This window comes from Onychostoma macrolepis, chromosome 03 (assembly GCF_012432095.1).
Source record: "Onychostoma macrolepis isolate SWU-2019 chromosome 03, ASM1243209v1, whole genome shotgun sequence".
NCBI classification, from domain to species: Eukaryota; Metazoa; Chordata; class Actinopteri; order Cypriniformes; family Cyprinidae; genus Onychostoma; species Onychostoma macrolepis.
This window is the reverse complement of record NC_081157.1, coordinates 47,940,490-47,955,836: the sequence shown is the minus strand read 5'-3', so window position 1 is coordinate 47,955,836 and position 15,347 is coordinate 47,940,490. Positions and strand designations below refer to the sequence as shown.

General features: G+C 37.7%; 1 protein-coding gene across 1 annotated transcript in view; it reads right to left on the bottom strand.

Annotated features, from left to right (window-relative positions):
* Positions 1–291: 291 nt before the first annotated feature.
* LOC131537327 (E3 ubiquitin-protein ligase TRIM35-like) overlaps positions 292–15,347 on the bottom strand; it is a 32,832-nt gene continuing 17,776 nt past the window's right edge. The window contains exons 3-6 of the mRNA XM_058770679.1: positions 15,048–15,266; positions 14,948–14,970; positions 14,755–14,876; positions 292–4,500 (exon numbers count right to left, since the gene is read on the bottom strand). Coding sequence (XP_058626662.1) covers positions 4,004–4,500; positions 14,755–14,876; positions 14,948–14,970; positions 15,048–15,266 — 861 coding nt within the window. The 3' untranslated portion in view covers positions 292–4,003. The remainder of the gene's footprint in view (positions 4,501–14,754; positions 14,877–14,947; positions 14,971–15,047; positions 15,267–15,347) is intronic.

Here is a 15,347-nt window from a genome sequence, read left to right as displayed (position 1 = left end):
GCATTGCTCCATCCATCTCCTCCTAGATCGCACAAATGCACCAGCTTTACATTTGTAATATTATCAAGCTGGTTTTGTAAATTGCAAAGCAAAATAGTTTAATCATTTGAAAGATTTTCACTAATAACCACCTCTTCCTCAGCTTTCCTAAGTTTGGGAAGTGTGCTCCCATAGCTTCTCATAAATTAGCACAATGACATTTTAACCCATAAGAAAAAAGCGCAATGACGCCATTTGGGCGGAAATGGTGAAAGCAAGACTAAACCATTGAGTTTTAGGCAGTCAGTGAAACCTTTAATAGTGCAGCCTAGAGTGTTTTATTAACAACAATGTGATGGACAGTTCCGTGATCAACGAATAAGTACATTTATTAATGATATATTAGGAATAAACAATTCTTCCACAAAGCTCATGAATGACCTTTTTTTTATATGCAAAGAAATATTTTATGTTGAAGTCTTAAGGGGCCCCCCTTTTAACTGTAGAACAGGGTAGAAAAATTTCCATTAAAAAAAAATGTCCATTTATTTCTAAATTATGTGATTGATGTAAAAATCTTAATGATTATAGGTAGACTATATATTATATATATAAAAATGCAATTCATGATCCCTTTAAAGTGACAGTGAATTGTTTGGGTAACACTTTATTTTACAGTGTCCTTACATGTTACATGTACTTACTATTATGATAAAAATAAATTATGCATAATTACATGCAAGTAATCCCTAATCCTAACTATTAACCATATCGTATGTACATGTAGTTAGTTAGTATTACTCAATACTTAAATGTATAATTACACTGTAACAAGGTCACCTTAAAATAAAGTGTAACCCTTGTTTGTGGTCAAAATGAACATGGAATGACAAAGTAATTATTTCACCGTAAAAGCATATAGCCTACATGAATATGAAATCTGTTGTTATACAATCACTGTATGACTAAAAGGCTCATCAATATTAAAGGGCACCTATTATGCGAAATTAACTTTTACATGTTGATTGAAAATAAATGTGTGTTAGCAGTGTGTGTGTACACAACCACCCTAAAAAATCCAACCGCTCCTTTTTTAAATCTCCATAAATTTTAAGCAGTGTCTCAGAACAAGCCGTTCACAGAATCTGTACAGGCCCCACCCACGATTGTTGATTGACACTGCCGTATTAGCAGAGACTCCGCCCTGAGTGAGCCGCACACAATCTGCCATGTTTATCTTCACGCTAGAGCATTTAAAAGCAGCAATCAAGTAAAAAATGTCTTTAACCTCTTAACTCTCACCGTCTCCTCTGTGGGACGCCTACGTTTACGTCACTATTTTACAATCGAATCCTAATCTAATCATGACAAACTATATATCGTTGGAAAGGTCTAAGACCCCTAAATTGGTATTTTACCACTTTTTTTGTTAAAAAGTTATGTAGGAAAAGTAATAGATTAATTTATGACAAGAGTGGACCTGAAAAATCTACATCATAACAGGAGTTCTGACCTTTGTCACAGAAAGTCTTCTTAAGCCTGGAATACACTACATGATTTTTGCCCCGATTTTCCCCCGATTTTCCAGTCTGAACAAGTTGATGCTAGTTGAGGACAGTCGGAGCCAGTCTGCAGATTACAGCTGACAGATTCCACAGAAAATCGCGTAGTGTATGATGGTCACAGACTCAGATTTTCTAGCTTCAGACTTTGCGTCTCCTAGCAACAAGGCGCACGTTTCTGTGTGAGTTTGTTGTGATCGGAACGACTTTAAAGTCTGGTAGTGTATGATCTTCAGTCGCGTAGTGTATGATGCCCAGTTTACCTTTGTCACTATTTACAAAGTCGGTAAGTGTATGATGCCTAGTGTTTTAAAAATCTGTTCAGATTTTAAAAGTCGTGTAGTGTATTCCAGGCTTTAGTTGCCTTTTTCTCTATCATGTACAGTTGAAAACTTAAAATCTCAAAATTCATCCTTTGAAACCCATTTTAAAATCAGACATTGCATTACCATGGAAATGGTACATCAAAATCATGTTACAAAATGTTTTCATTCATGAATGATAAAAATTTCAGTTTGGATAGTGCACTATAATGTCTATGTTCAAAACTGTAAGTGACAGTTAAGGGGTTAAGGCTATAGACGTAATTCAGTCCAGAACAGTGGTTTTCTGCTTTTGTTTTATTGTTTGGGTTATATTAACAGTCTAGACAGCAGTATAGGTACTGTATATTACGATGCTGTCACTTAATACACAGATATAATATAAACATGCAATTTCTTTCCCAGCTGTTTAAAGGTGCAGTAGGACATCTTGGAAAATGCTAACTTTAGCCTGATAGCACCGAAAGCGAACGTCCCGCCCTCCCTGCAATTGCCATCAAAAGCCACGCCCCCTGAATGCATATATGCTCACAGACCAGAATACCAGAGACAACATTACTACAATAGGCTACAATATTCCAAAAAAAAAAAAACGTGTCCCGCATTTTTCATGTCACTACCGAAACAGAGAATGTTTTAATCCATTGGCTGAAACTGATTTTAGCTACACCCCTAAATTTATGATCAGGAAATATCCCTGTGTCCCCCTCTCTCATACCTAAAAGGTGTGAGTAGATAGGTCCCATCATTGTTTTAGGTAAATATGTTCAAAGGTCTGTGTGTAACTTTAAGGAACGTCACTACTGAACACCTTTTTTTTCTGCAATTAAGCACACTTTTTTGGGAGTTACTCCATAACATTTAGTTTTTGTGTTTACAACTGTTCAGAACTGTGCTAGTTAACCATGTGCTGATTAGCATCTTTGAGCTAGGTTCAAAAGTATCTAAAATTGTTACTACCGAAACATTTGGTGGAACTTTGATAGTGACATCTTTGTTTTTTTGAGTGTTATCGTAGAATAGAATTGTCACTACCGAAACAGTCACGGATGAAACATGTCACCATTGTTTCACTAGTGACAAAAGGGAACGCGTAATTCTCATATTTGGGGGAAATAAACTACATTTTAGTACGGTTATGCTATTTATTAATTTATTTATTTGTATTTTAGTATGTTTTAGTATGCAATTTAAAATTATGTAATGTTGTGTGGTTGCTACCAAAGCATTATTGTCACTACGGAAAATGTGCAGTCACTACTGAAACATGGGATGTTTTGTCAAAAATAAAGTATACTGCATTATCAACTAAGATGTTATGATAGTTTTTTGTTCAATGTACTGTATATTCAAACTAATTAATGCTTAAATTTGAAATCAGTATGATCAACTTTTTGCTTTTTACAAAGACAAATTTAATTCAAAATACAACAAAACTAATAAATTACAATTGAAATGGTGTTAAAAATGTAATTGTTATTGATTTACCTCTGATTTTTTATTTATTATTATTATTTTTAATAACATAGTAAAAAATATATGTAAGCAAAATCTTAATAGGTCAATATAACCCTTATAATTAAATTATTATTACTGTGTTTCAGTAGTAACAAATTTGGGGAGAGGACAAAAACTTTATGAAAATACAATATACATTTTCCTTTTGAAGTAAATGATTTTTATTTCTATAAAATGCAAAAGAAAAATTGGGGTGGTGCCGCGTGTGCAACGAAACACCGTATAACACCGACTTCTGCAGCAAGCCTAGTGTTTATGTAACTCTATTTTTGTTATGCACCAAATCGCGGGATGGCATGACCCACGTTATATTTTTTTGACTGCCCACTCCTGCCCGTAGTAAAGGTAAAATCACCCACTCCCACGAGGATCCCAATCCTAATGCAACTCTCTAATTTCAACCAAGGGTGGCTTTAAAATCCGTTCATGCCCAGAGCACCGCCGCATCATCCGGCTCTAGTTGTATTAAAGCAATATAAAAGTGTGAGTGATGTAGTGCTGGATATCACAGCCAAGCCACCGGACAGATATTCAGATCAACAGCACTCTTACTCATGAGATATGGATTAAATACCAGAACCATGATGAAAGCAGCAAGATCCAGACCTACAGGAGTAACGTTTACTGACTATTAAATGGTAAGATTCTCAGAGAGTCAAAACAATAGAAGAATGGAAAGAGTGTGTGAGTGAAGGTGGTTGTGATTGTGTGTAGATGTGTGTTAGTTACAGGATCAGAGAATGACACCGTTCCTCTGTCATAGTCTAGATACACTCTCACACGATCAAGCTTCCGTTTCACACGAAAGCCAGAACCTAAATACCGTCCTGACAGAAGATACTCCACACACCAGACATCAGTGTTGAAGAAATCACATCCCTTCCCCGTGTTTGATGCTATAGTCAGTCCAAGACACCAGCGTTGACTCTGTTTAACCTCCACAACCCAGCAGTGTGTTCCTGAATTAAAACCCTCTGAACCCAGAACACAGGGATAGAAGTCAAATCTCTCTGGATTAACAGGAAGAGGTTGTTTGTTCCTGCTGTTTGTCACACTGGTCAGATCATCAGACAGAACAAGCCATGGATTCGCAGTGTTTGGATCCAGAATCACGGGAACTGATGAGACACATTTAACAGATGCTGTTATTCTGATGTTCATATAATGATAAAGAGTGAACAGAACACAGATTATTATGAATTATGTACACTTGAACCCATCTTTCATGCACTAGTACACAAGTATAGTACAAGTGGTAGCTAAATACATTTTTAAATACAAAGATAGTATGTTAAAAGCGCATTTTAGTTCATATTCATGGTGTCTCAAAATAGCACAGTTGAGTACACTTAGATGATCTTAAATTTATCTTAAGAAGTACTAAAGGATCATTTTTAGTATATTAAGTACAAAATTAGTGTGCAAAAGTAGAGCACTTTAAGTACATCATGGGAAGTGTACTTGTTTTTCACTTGAATTCCTCCAAGTGTTCTAAAGAGACACGATCGAAATCCTTGTGGGAATTTCAGTGGCTTATTACAATTAATGTATCATGTAATGGACAACAGCCTATCAACCAAAATGTAACCTTTTAACCCAGGTGAAAAACAAGTACACTTCCATAATGTACTTAAAGTGCTCTATTTTTGCGCACTAATTTTGTACTTAATAAACTAAAAATGTTTCATAAAATATTTTAAACTCACGTGTGAAAGGGTTAATGAAGGGCTATCAGGAACAACTCACTAATCTTCAATCAGTAAACGAAAACCTAACGCATTACATCCGATCGCTCCCCTCACCAATGCCGAAGATGGTAAGCTTTGCTCTTCCTGATAAATTTGATGGATCTGCTGATCAGTGTAGAGGCTTCATTCGTCAAGTAAGAATCTACTTCGATCATCAAGGGGATAAGTTTGAATCTGAGGGGAAGAAGTGTGCGTTTCTAATGACTTTATTGACAGGTCGAGCGATCGATTGGGCAGCAGCAGTTTGGAACTCAGACTCACGATTTAGAACCTCCATAGATTACTTCATTCGACAACTCCGTTTGAATAGCCCACTGAGGGCAAGAATTTAGCTACTCAACTCCTCCACGTTCCACAAGGGCGTCGCATGGCCGCAGATTACGCCATGGAGTTCTGAATGCTCGCCGCTTAAAGCGGATTTAACGACATTGCTCTGAAAACGATATTCCAACAAAGTTTCAATCTTGAATTACAATCTGAACTAGTTTGTAAAGGGGAGGATCTATTATTTTCAGACTTTGTAACACTCGCTATTAGAATTGACAACTTGATGAGACAAGCTTACTGATGTTACTGAAAAGGAGTAACAACAGGGGAGTCTATCACAAACCATGAATTCCATCCCCTAGTTTACCCACAACCGAACCCAAGGCTAGCAGTGAACCCATGCAACTCAGTTTATCAAGATTATCTGACGAGGAAAGAATGAGACGTCATCAGCTCCGATTGTGTTTTTACTGCGGTGAAGCAGGCCACCGCAGCATCGGATGCCCACACAATCCCAAACAGCTCAGAGGGTGAATATAGAACATTTTTCTCTGTTAGATAATAAATCATTCTTGCTTCCTGTTACTATAAACACTGAAGATATCTCTCTTGAATTAACAGAGATGATCGACTCTGGGGCTGCCCTAAATTTGATCAGTAAAAACATCATCGAAGAATATAACCTCCCCACTCAACCCTGCATTCCCCCTATTAAGATAAAATCGACATTGCACCCATTGGAGAAGGAATAACACATCAAACACAAACACTTACCATGAATGTAGGACTATTTCATCAAGAATCCATTTCCCTTTATGTGGTTAACTCTTCTAAACATGAAATCATCCTCGGACACCCCTGGCTATCTGTGCACAACCCTGACATCTCCCTGCATCATGGTGAGCTCCTTAAATGGTCCCTGTTCTGCATAAATCACTGCTTCACCTGTCTTTCAACCAGCATAGAAAGTCCAGAGACCCATAGGACTGTAAACATCCTCTTGCTACAATGACCTATCAGAAGTCTTCAGCAAAACCAAGGCCACACGTTTACCACCTCACCGACCTGGGGACTGCGCTATTGATCTCCTTCCCAATGCCATGCCACCCAAAAGCAAAGTCTATCCTCTGTCCAGAATGGAAAACCAAGCCATGGAAGAATACAACGAAGAAGCCCTGAACTCAGGTTTCATTCGTGCCTCCACATCACCAGCCGTGGCAGGTTTTTTTTTGTGGAGAAGAAGGACGGAGGACTGAAACCTTGCATCGATTTCAGGGAACTCAATAACGTAACATGTTAAGTTCCGCTATACCCACTCCCATTAGTTCCATCTGCCCTTGAACAACTTTGTGAGGCCACCATTTACACCAAGCTTGATTTAAGAAGTGTGCATAATATGATCAGGATTAAGGAGGGAGATGAGTGGAAAACAGCACCAGTCTCACCACCAGGGGGTACTATGAATATCAGGTTATGCCATACAGACTTGCAAACTCACCAGCTGTCTTCCAATCCTTCATAAATTAAATCTTTTGAGATCTGCTTAACCGGTGTGTGGTTGCCTACATCGATGACATCTTGATCTACTCCAAGTCAGAAGAAGAACACATTGGTCATGTAAGAACTGTTCTCTCTCAATTACTAGAAAACCAACTGTACGTTAAGGCAGAAAAATGTGAATTCCATGTGAAGCAAACAACCTTTTTGGGTTATCATATTAGTCACGAGGGAGTAAGAATGGATGAGATTAAAGTCAGGGCAGTCACCTCAACCAACCACGATTAAGGAACTTCAAAGATTTCTGGGGTTTGCTAACTTCTATCGACGTTTTATTCGTAACTATAGCATTGTCTCTGCCCCGTTGACATCTCTCCTCAAAGGCAAATCCTCAAAACTTAAGTGGACAGAGGAGGCTAAAACTGCTTTCACCACTTTGAAAGGAAAATTTACCACAGCACCTATCCTGAAACACCCCGAACCTTGTTTACCATTTGTGGTTGAAGTGGATGCCTCGGACTGTGGAATCGGAGCTGTTCTTTCCCAACGTCATGACCAACCAGGCAAGTTATTGCAATGTGCGTTTTTCTCAAGAAAACTAACAGCAGCAGAACGTAATTATGATGTGGGTAAAAAGGAACTCCTCTCTATGAAAGCCGCTAAAGAAGAGTGAAGACACTGGCTAGAAGGAGCAGTTCATTCTTTTCAAGTAATCGCAGATCATAAAAATCTAGAGTATATTAAGAGAGCCAAATGTCTCAACCCACGCCAAGCTCTCTGGCCTCAGGCAGTAAAAACAGCAAGGCAGATGTACTTTCCAGACGTTATGACCCCCCTACTGAAAATCTCACACCGGAACCCATTCTTCCTCCTTCAGTGGTCAGTGACCTGGGACATCATGGAGGAGTTACAACAGGAACAACAACACGACCCAACACCTAATCACTGCCCCCCAAATAAACAGTATGTACCACACAACTTACGTCAACGAATCATGCAGTGGGTACACACATCCATTAGTTCAGGCCACCCCGGAATTTCCCGCACTCTTCGCTTGCTTCAGAACTCATTCTGGAGGCCATCCATGTCAAGGGACGTTACCACATATGTAAAATCCTGTCAAGTCTGTGCTCAGTCAAAAACCCCCAAGGAATTACCATCCGGACTCCTCCAACCACTGCCCATCCCACAACGTCCGTGGCCCCATCTCTCCATCGACTTCGTAACTGATCTGCCCCCTTCTGATGGCTTCACCACCATTCTCATCATTATTGACAGATTCTCTAAATCCTGTTGTCTGATGTCTCTAAAGAAACTACCTACAGCCATGGAAACAGCTCTAACCTTATTCCACCATGTCTTCCGAGTACATGGCCTTCCGGAGGGCACTCAATTCAGTTCCCAAGTTTGGAGGGCTTTCTGCAAACATCTGGACATTAACGTAAGCCTAACGTCAGGTTATCACCCTCAAACCAACGGCCAAGTCGAACGCCTCAACCAAGAGATCGGCAGTTACCTGCGAACATACTGCAGCCAAGAACAACAGCGATGGTCAGAGTTCTTGCCCTGGGCAATTGCCATTACAATTACCTTCTTTTATGTTCCATAGTTTATGTTAGCCTAAATGTTTATGTTTAATAAATGTTTTAATAAATTTTATGTTGAATCAAATAAAATATATATATTTTTAAAGCTACTATTTATAATGTTTACTTAATACTTTTTCATTTAACACAAAAAATAGCATTAAATAATCTTTTGGAGGTATTTTCACAGCCAGATGTAATTTGCGATTAATTAGATTAATTAATTGACACATTGTGTAATTAATTAGATTAAAAACTTTAATCGAATGACAGCTCTAGTTAAAACACAATACATTTTAATTTAATCTTTATTTGAGTGAATTTTTTTTTTACATTTAAGTACAGTAAGAGCATTTGGTTTCGTACTGTATCGTGTCCCTTGTCGGTGTCCAGCGCTTGCTTGGCCGTTTGTTGTGATTAACAGGAAAGTGTGTTCAAGTGCCAACAGAAGATTGTGTAAAGTATGGTCTTTGAGAGAGGCAGTCTTTCAGCGGGAGTTAAAATCAGCTCGTAAGTGTATTTTCTTGTCTCATTGGTGTTTAGCGCAGTTGTCGTTGCTAGGAAGTGCTTGTTTTGTTTGCTGTATGGAGACGTGCTGAAATCGTGTTTGGTCTCGTACTGTATTGCGCCCCTTGTCAGTGTCCTTTGTGAAGGCGTCCATGTGTGCAGACCGAAGCGTGTGGGGACCGTCGTCTCTGCCGTGTGGCTCCGCCGTGCAGGGGCGCCGGCGAAGGATGTAGGTATCGCTATTTGTTTTTCCTCTTTCCTGTTGCTTGTTTCAATTCTGTTTCAGTTTTTGTGGCCATTTCTTGCTGTGTATGTGTTGTTGCTGTTTTTTTGGCATGTGTGTTTGGCTCTGTGTTGTTTTTTGGGATTGCTGATGAATGAGTGCGGTTTTATTTGTGTTTGTTGTCTATTTTGGTTTTGGTAATGTCATTTTATTATTATTATTTTTTTTTTTTTTATTGTGTCTGCATAGTTTTTTTTTTTTTTTTATTAAGTTTTAGATTTATTTCATTTGAGTTAGTTTAGTACTTCAACATACTAAATGGAAATGAAATAATATATATATTGAATTTATTTATATGTGTATGTATGTATATGTGTGTGGCTGTACATACACATGTAGTTGTTTTTTTTTGGTGTTTGGCTTAGTGTTATGTTAGAATCATTATTATACTCATACCTTTTGTTGTTTTAGTATTTGAATTGTTTTTAGTTTTATTTTTTGTTTTCATTTAAATGTGTAGTTTTTTAAATGTTGTATGCATTTGTCATTTTTTTTATTTCTTTATTTTCTTACATGTGTATAGTATTTATAGAGTTTTAACTTTTAGTTTTAGTTACTTTTTCTTATTTGTAAGTCGCTTTGGATAAAAAGTCTTCTAAATGACTAAAAGTAAAGTACAGTACAGTACAGTTTTTATTTAACTTTTAGGTATAACACATTTTAATTTAATAATTTTTACGTTTTTTATTTACCTGTTTGTAAGCACTGTGCAGTGTTAATGTTCAAACTGTGTATTTACAATGTTAAAGTGCCTGACCCACGAGCATCCTAATAGAAATAAAACCGCCTCGTTTTTGAACCAGGGGTGCAAACTTGTCACCTTTCGGCGAAATTCGCCGTTTTCACCTTATAGGTCATTCACGTGAATCGTGTAGATCTGTAAAAAATAAAAAAATTATTGGGGGGGGGGGGGGGTTGTATCTGCGTGTCATCTGTGTCACGTCACCTGTAGCGTTTTTTCCCCTGTTGGCAAAGGAATGGACCCGTCCTACTCTGCCTCTGATTGGCTTACCTTAATGTCCTTTCCCTCATCCAACCAATCTCACTCCTGAAGCCTAACTTTTAGACGCTGCAGGCAACTATCCATATTTCCAGAGGCTACGTAAAACGTGAAGGAACAAGCTAATGGCAAGCAACTTATGACCGAACGAAGAATGTGCATCAGTGTGTTTTCTCTTTTTTCCGTTTTATTTCATTTATGAAGGTGATGTAAACTGAATAATTATATATTCTATTATAATTATATAATAATATTGTGTGTAGGCTATGTAACTTATATAGTTTTCATTTCATTCATTTCGACAACTTTACCGACACTTCATATAGTCTTTGGCTGCGTCCATTGCATCCGACACGTTTTTTGACAGACACGCCGCCAAAAGAAAATTTCGAGTTTCCCACTCGTAATAACGACTTTGTGGTGGCGTTCATGTGCGTTCAACTCGTACATGTATCTGACATGCCTGTAACAGCCTACTTCAAGACGGAGAAACACCTCGCATTTAGCCCGTCAGCTGCTTCAATAATTCGAGTGCTGAAATAAAGATTTACAGTGGTTTATTTGCCCTGACTAAGTTCGTGTATCTTAACAACAGTCCTTGTTGAGTTGTCGCTCAAACGTCTTTTAATCATATAAAGGTGTTTATCCTTGAATGGTGCACTGCAAAAAATGATTTGAGAATGTTTTTGTCTTGTTTCTAGTCCAAATATCTAAAAATTCTTAAATCAAAAAGCATTTTCTAGATAAGTAAAAATTGTCTTGTTTTCAGAAAAAAATTTGTCAAAATTAAGTGAGTTTTTCCTTAAAACAAGCAAAATAATCTTATTTCAAACCGAAAACAAGATTATTTTGACTTTTGACTTATTTTTTTTCTGGAAAAAAAATATTATTTGATTTAAGAATTATTAGACTAGAATTATTAGATTATTTGGACTGGAAACAAGACAGAAAAATGTAAGAAAAGCATTTTTAGCAGTGTGTAACATTTTCTCCCTATAAAGCACTTTGACTTGCCATTGTGTGTGAAATGTGCTATGTGAATTATGTCAATTAACTTGCCCTTAGTTTTAACACACCTGTGTGTGTGTGTGTGTGTGTGTGTGTGTTGGGGGGGGTATATCACCTTTTTCACCCCTGACGAGTTTGCACCCCTGTGAACTGTGCAGAGCTGTAGCTGAATAGGTGGGCATACTACGCTACTGTATCTTAGTCATAATGGTGGTACTCGGAGAGCTAAATGTTTTCTGAGGAGGTACTCGGTATAAAACGTTTGAGAACCACTGCCTTAGTTTATTCTTATTGTCTCTTGTATTTGACTTATGTTGGCTCAAATAAATTATTATTTTTATTCTGAGACTAAATTTTATAATTGTAACTACTCCTAACCAGGAGTAGTTACTCTACTAATACTAGTTACTCCAATTATAACTCTACCTCTCATTCCATCCTGGTGATCCGACAATAGATGCTCACATCTCAGCTTGTCAAACAGACATTTCTTGCTGGATGAAGTACCATCACCTTCAGTTCAACCTTGCCAAGACAGACCTGCTTGTGGTTCCATCAAACCCATTGTTTCATCACAATTTCACCATCCAGTTAGGCTCATCAACCATAACTCCTTCAGAAACATCCGGAAACCTTGGAGTTGTGATTGATGATCAGCTGACTTTCTCAGACCACATTGCTAAAACTTCCCAGTCCTGCAGATTTGCTTTATACAACATCAAGAAGATCAGGCCCTTTCTTTCGGAACATGCTTCACAACTCCTTGTTCAAGCTCTTGTTCTGTCCAGGCTGGACTATTACAATGCTCTCTTGGCAGGTCTTCCAACCAGTCCTATCAAACCTTTACAATTAATCCAGAACGCGTCAGCAAGATTAATTTATAATGAGCCGAAAAGAATGCATGTCACACCAATGTTTATCAATTTGCACTGGCTACCAATAGCTGCTCGCATAAAATTCAAGGCATTAATGTTTGCCTACAAAATCACCACTGGTTCTGCACCCCTTTACCTAAATTCATTATTTCAGACTTATGTGCCTCTAGAAGGTGAACGGCATAATATTGTGCCATCTCAAAGAGGCACAAAATCACTGTCAGACTGGGTCTCAGCATCTTGTGTTTCCCCTCTCGTGGCCTTATTTGGAGTTCCTGTTCTCGTTATGTGTTCATTAGTTAATCAGTCCCCAGCCCTGTGTTATTAATTATCTTGTCTCCCCTGTGTTCTTAAGCCCTGTGTATCTCAATAATGACCTTTTACATTAAATGTTCCCTCCTGGTGGAATGACCTGCCCAACTAAATCCTTAGCCATCTTCAAGATTCGGCTAAAAATCTCCTCCATCATTATTTGATCCTCTAACTCTAGCACTCTCTGTTCTAATTCTACTCTTGCCCCTTTTAGACTTGTACTCTATTAATTTACCAACTGCTTGTTTTCTTAAAAAAAATATATAATAAAATAACACTAGCTTCTCTATTCGTTTTGTATTATATACTGTATATTTGTTTTCTTTTTATTTATTATACAATTAACAAAAAGAAAAAAAGGCCTCTAACACACAGCTTGCTCTGTTCTTTTTCTATTCTATCTGATTGAATGTTCAAATAAGACAAAATTGTTTAAACTCCAAATGACAAAAATTCATATTTAAACAGACAGAATCCCATTAGACTCATCTGCCATTTTATCTAACATTTCTAATCTATCTATCTAGAAATTATCGACCATTTGAAACCTCCTTTCTGCTCTTATGATGTTCTCCCTCCATGTATTTTAAAACTAATTTTTGACTCTGTTGGACCTAGCTTGGTGTCTTTTCTGAATAAATGTTTAGTTTCATGGGCTATACCTGATAGCCTCAAAGAAGCTACTGTGACACCTCCTCTTAAGAAACCTTCTCTTGATGCTTGTAATTTTAATAATTTTCAACCCATCTCAAATCTTCCGTTTATTACTATAGCACTGGAGAAAATTGTTTGTTCAGCTACAGTCTTTCCTTAGTGCAAATCATATTTTTGAAAATATATTGACGTATTTTGAAATCATATTTTTTCCAGTCTAGTTTTAAGCCTCTGCATAGCAAAGAGTCTGCTTTATTACGGGTCCTTAATGATACTTTGTTGGCGATTGATTCTGGTGACTCTGTTATCTTAATTCTGTTAGACTTAACCTCGGCTTTTGATACAGTTGATCATAAAATTATTTTATCTCGACTAGAATATTTTGTGGACATCCAGGGAACTGTTCTTAGCTGTTCTAACGAATAGAAGTTTCTCTGTCAGATTGAGTAATTTTTCTTTGTTGCCTGCTAAACTTTACTCTGGAGTGCCGCAGGGTTCTATTCTTGCACCCATTCTTTTTTATTTGTATTTACTTCCTTTGGGCTTTATTTTCAGAAAGCATGGTGAAACTGAATTTCACTGCTATGCAGATGATACCCAAATTTTTCTACCTCTGAAACTAAATTTACATGCTGCTCTAAAATCTGTTTTCGCATGCCTGGATGAAGTGAAAACGTGGTTCTCTCAAATGTTTTTATTTCTGAATGAATCAAAGACCGAGGTTATAGTCTTTGGCCCTAGTGAAAATTCAGGGAGCAGAAGTATCGATCTGGACAACCTTGCTCCTTTTACTTCTTCCTGTATCAAGAACCTAGGTGTTTTCTGGGATCAGAGTCTTAAATTTGATAAACAAATAAATGCGGTTATTAGTTGCTGTTTTTTTCAGCTATGTCTTCTCTCCAAAATTAAATCTTTCTCTCTCTGTGATAAATCTCTCTCTGTGAAAACTTTAGAGATTGCTATCCATGTGTAACTGGTGTGAAAAATGCATTGATTTTATCTGACTTGTTTTTTTCTTTTATATTGTATTATTATTTATATTTTTTATTTACTGTTCATAATGTTCTAATTTTATTGTGTTTTGTAATAGGAGTGAGTTAATGATCTTCACAAAACTTTGTTCCTGTTAATATGTTAATAGAGTTATAAGTATTAATATAGCCGAACTTTTCTTTGGATGTTTGGTTTCCTGAGGGAGTGTCATTAGTGGAACACTTCATGAGTTTCCCCTTGCGCGCGTCAGTCAGTCTGATATTATGTGAAGCTGACGAGCGAGTGGGTTGCTCGATTCTCTCTGTGAATACCTCTGAGTGTGACCAGTGTGAGAGAAGCCGATGCACTATCGATCCACTGATGATCTCTCTTCATTTCTCTCAGAATAAACGTCACTGGATCTCACTGCCGAGTGTTTGAGTGGTTATTGTGCAATGAGTGACGGGTTCAGACATGCTACACATGCGCTCATTACATCTCGCTTGGACTACTGCAACTATCTTTATCTTGGCGTTTCTAAATCTTCCATCGCTCGTCTCCAATTAGTACAAAATACCGCTGCTACATTCCTCAAAGGACAACGTAAATTTGATCACGTTCTTTAAATTTGTTTGAGCTCAGATCTTCTGCAGTCAGACTCACTGTTCTGGACGATGTTCTGCATCTTCTTCCAGACTCTGAAGGGCAGGTTGCCCAAGTAACGTGACACATGAATCAAAGCTCCAGAAGGCGTCTGTGGATCCGGCTGTGATGAGATCTGGACTCTGGAAGAACATTCAGGATCAGAACTGCAGTGGATTTGGATCAGAAGCAGAGACACCAGCAGAACACTCACCTTTCCATTGAGACTGGAAACTCCTGCAGAACAAACACACCATTGATCATCAACAACTCAATCAATCATCAATCAACCAATTAATCCTCTGAAATCAGACCTTCAGAAAGCAGACATCACTGGCTTTCATCATCTCCTCCATGTCTTTGATTGTGTGTGAAAGAGCTGAGATGTGTCTGTTCATCTCCTCCAGCTTCTGCTTCTTCTGCTCCTCTTCCTCCCTCAGTGCAGTGATTGTAGCTTCTTCTTCATCTCTGAGAAACTGATGAAGCTTCTCAAACTGCTGTTTAATCTGATGCTCTGTGTGCTCAGCTTGAGACTGAAATCAAATAACATTCACTTCTATCATCTCAATCAAAACAAATCAACACAATCACATTATTCATACCTGTGAAAAACT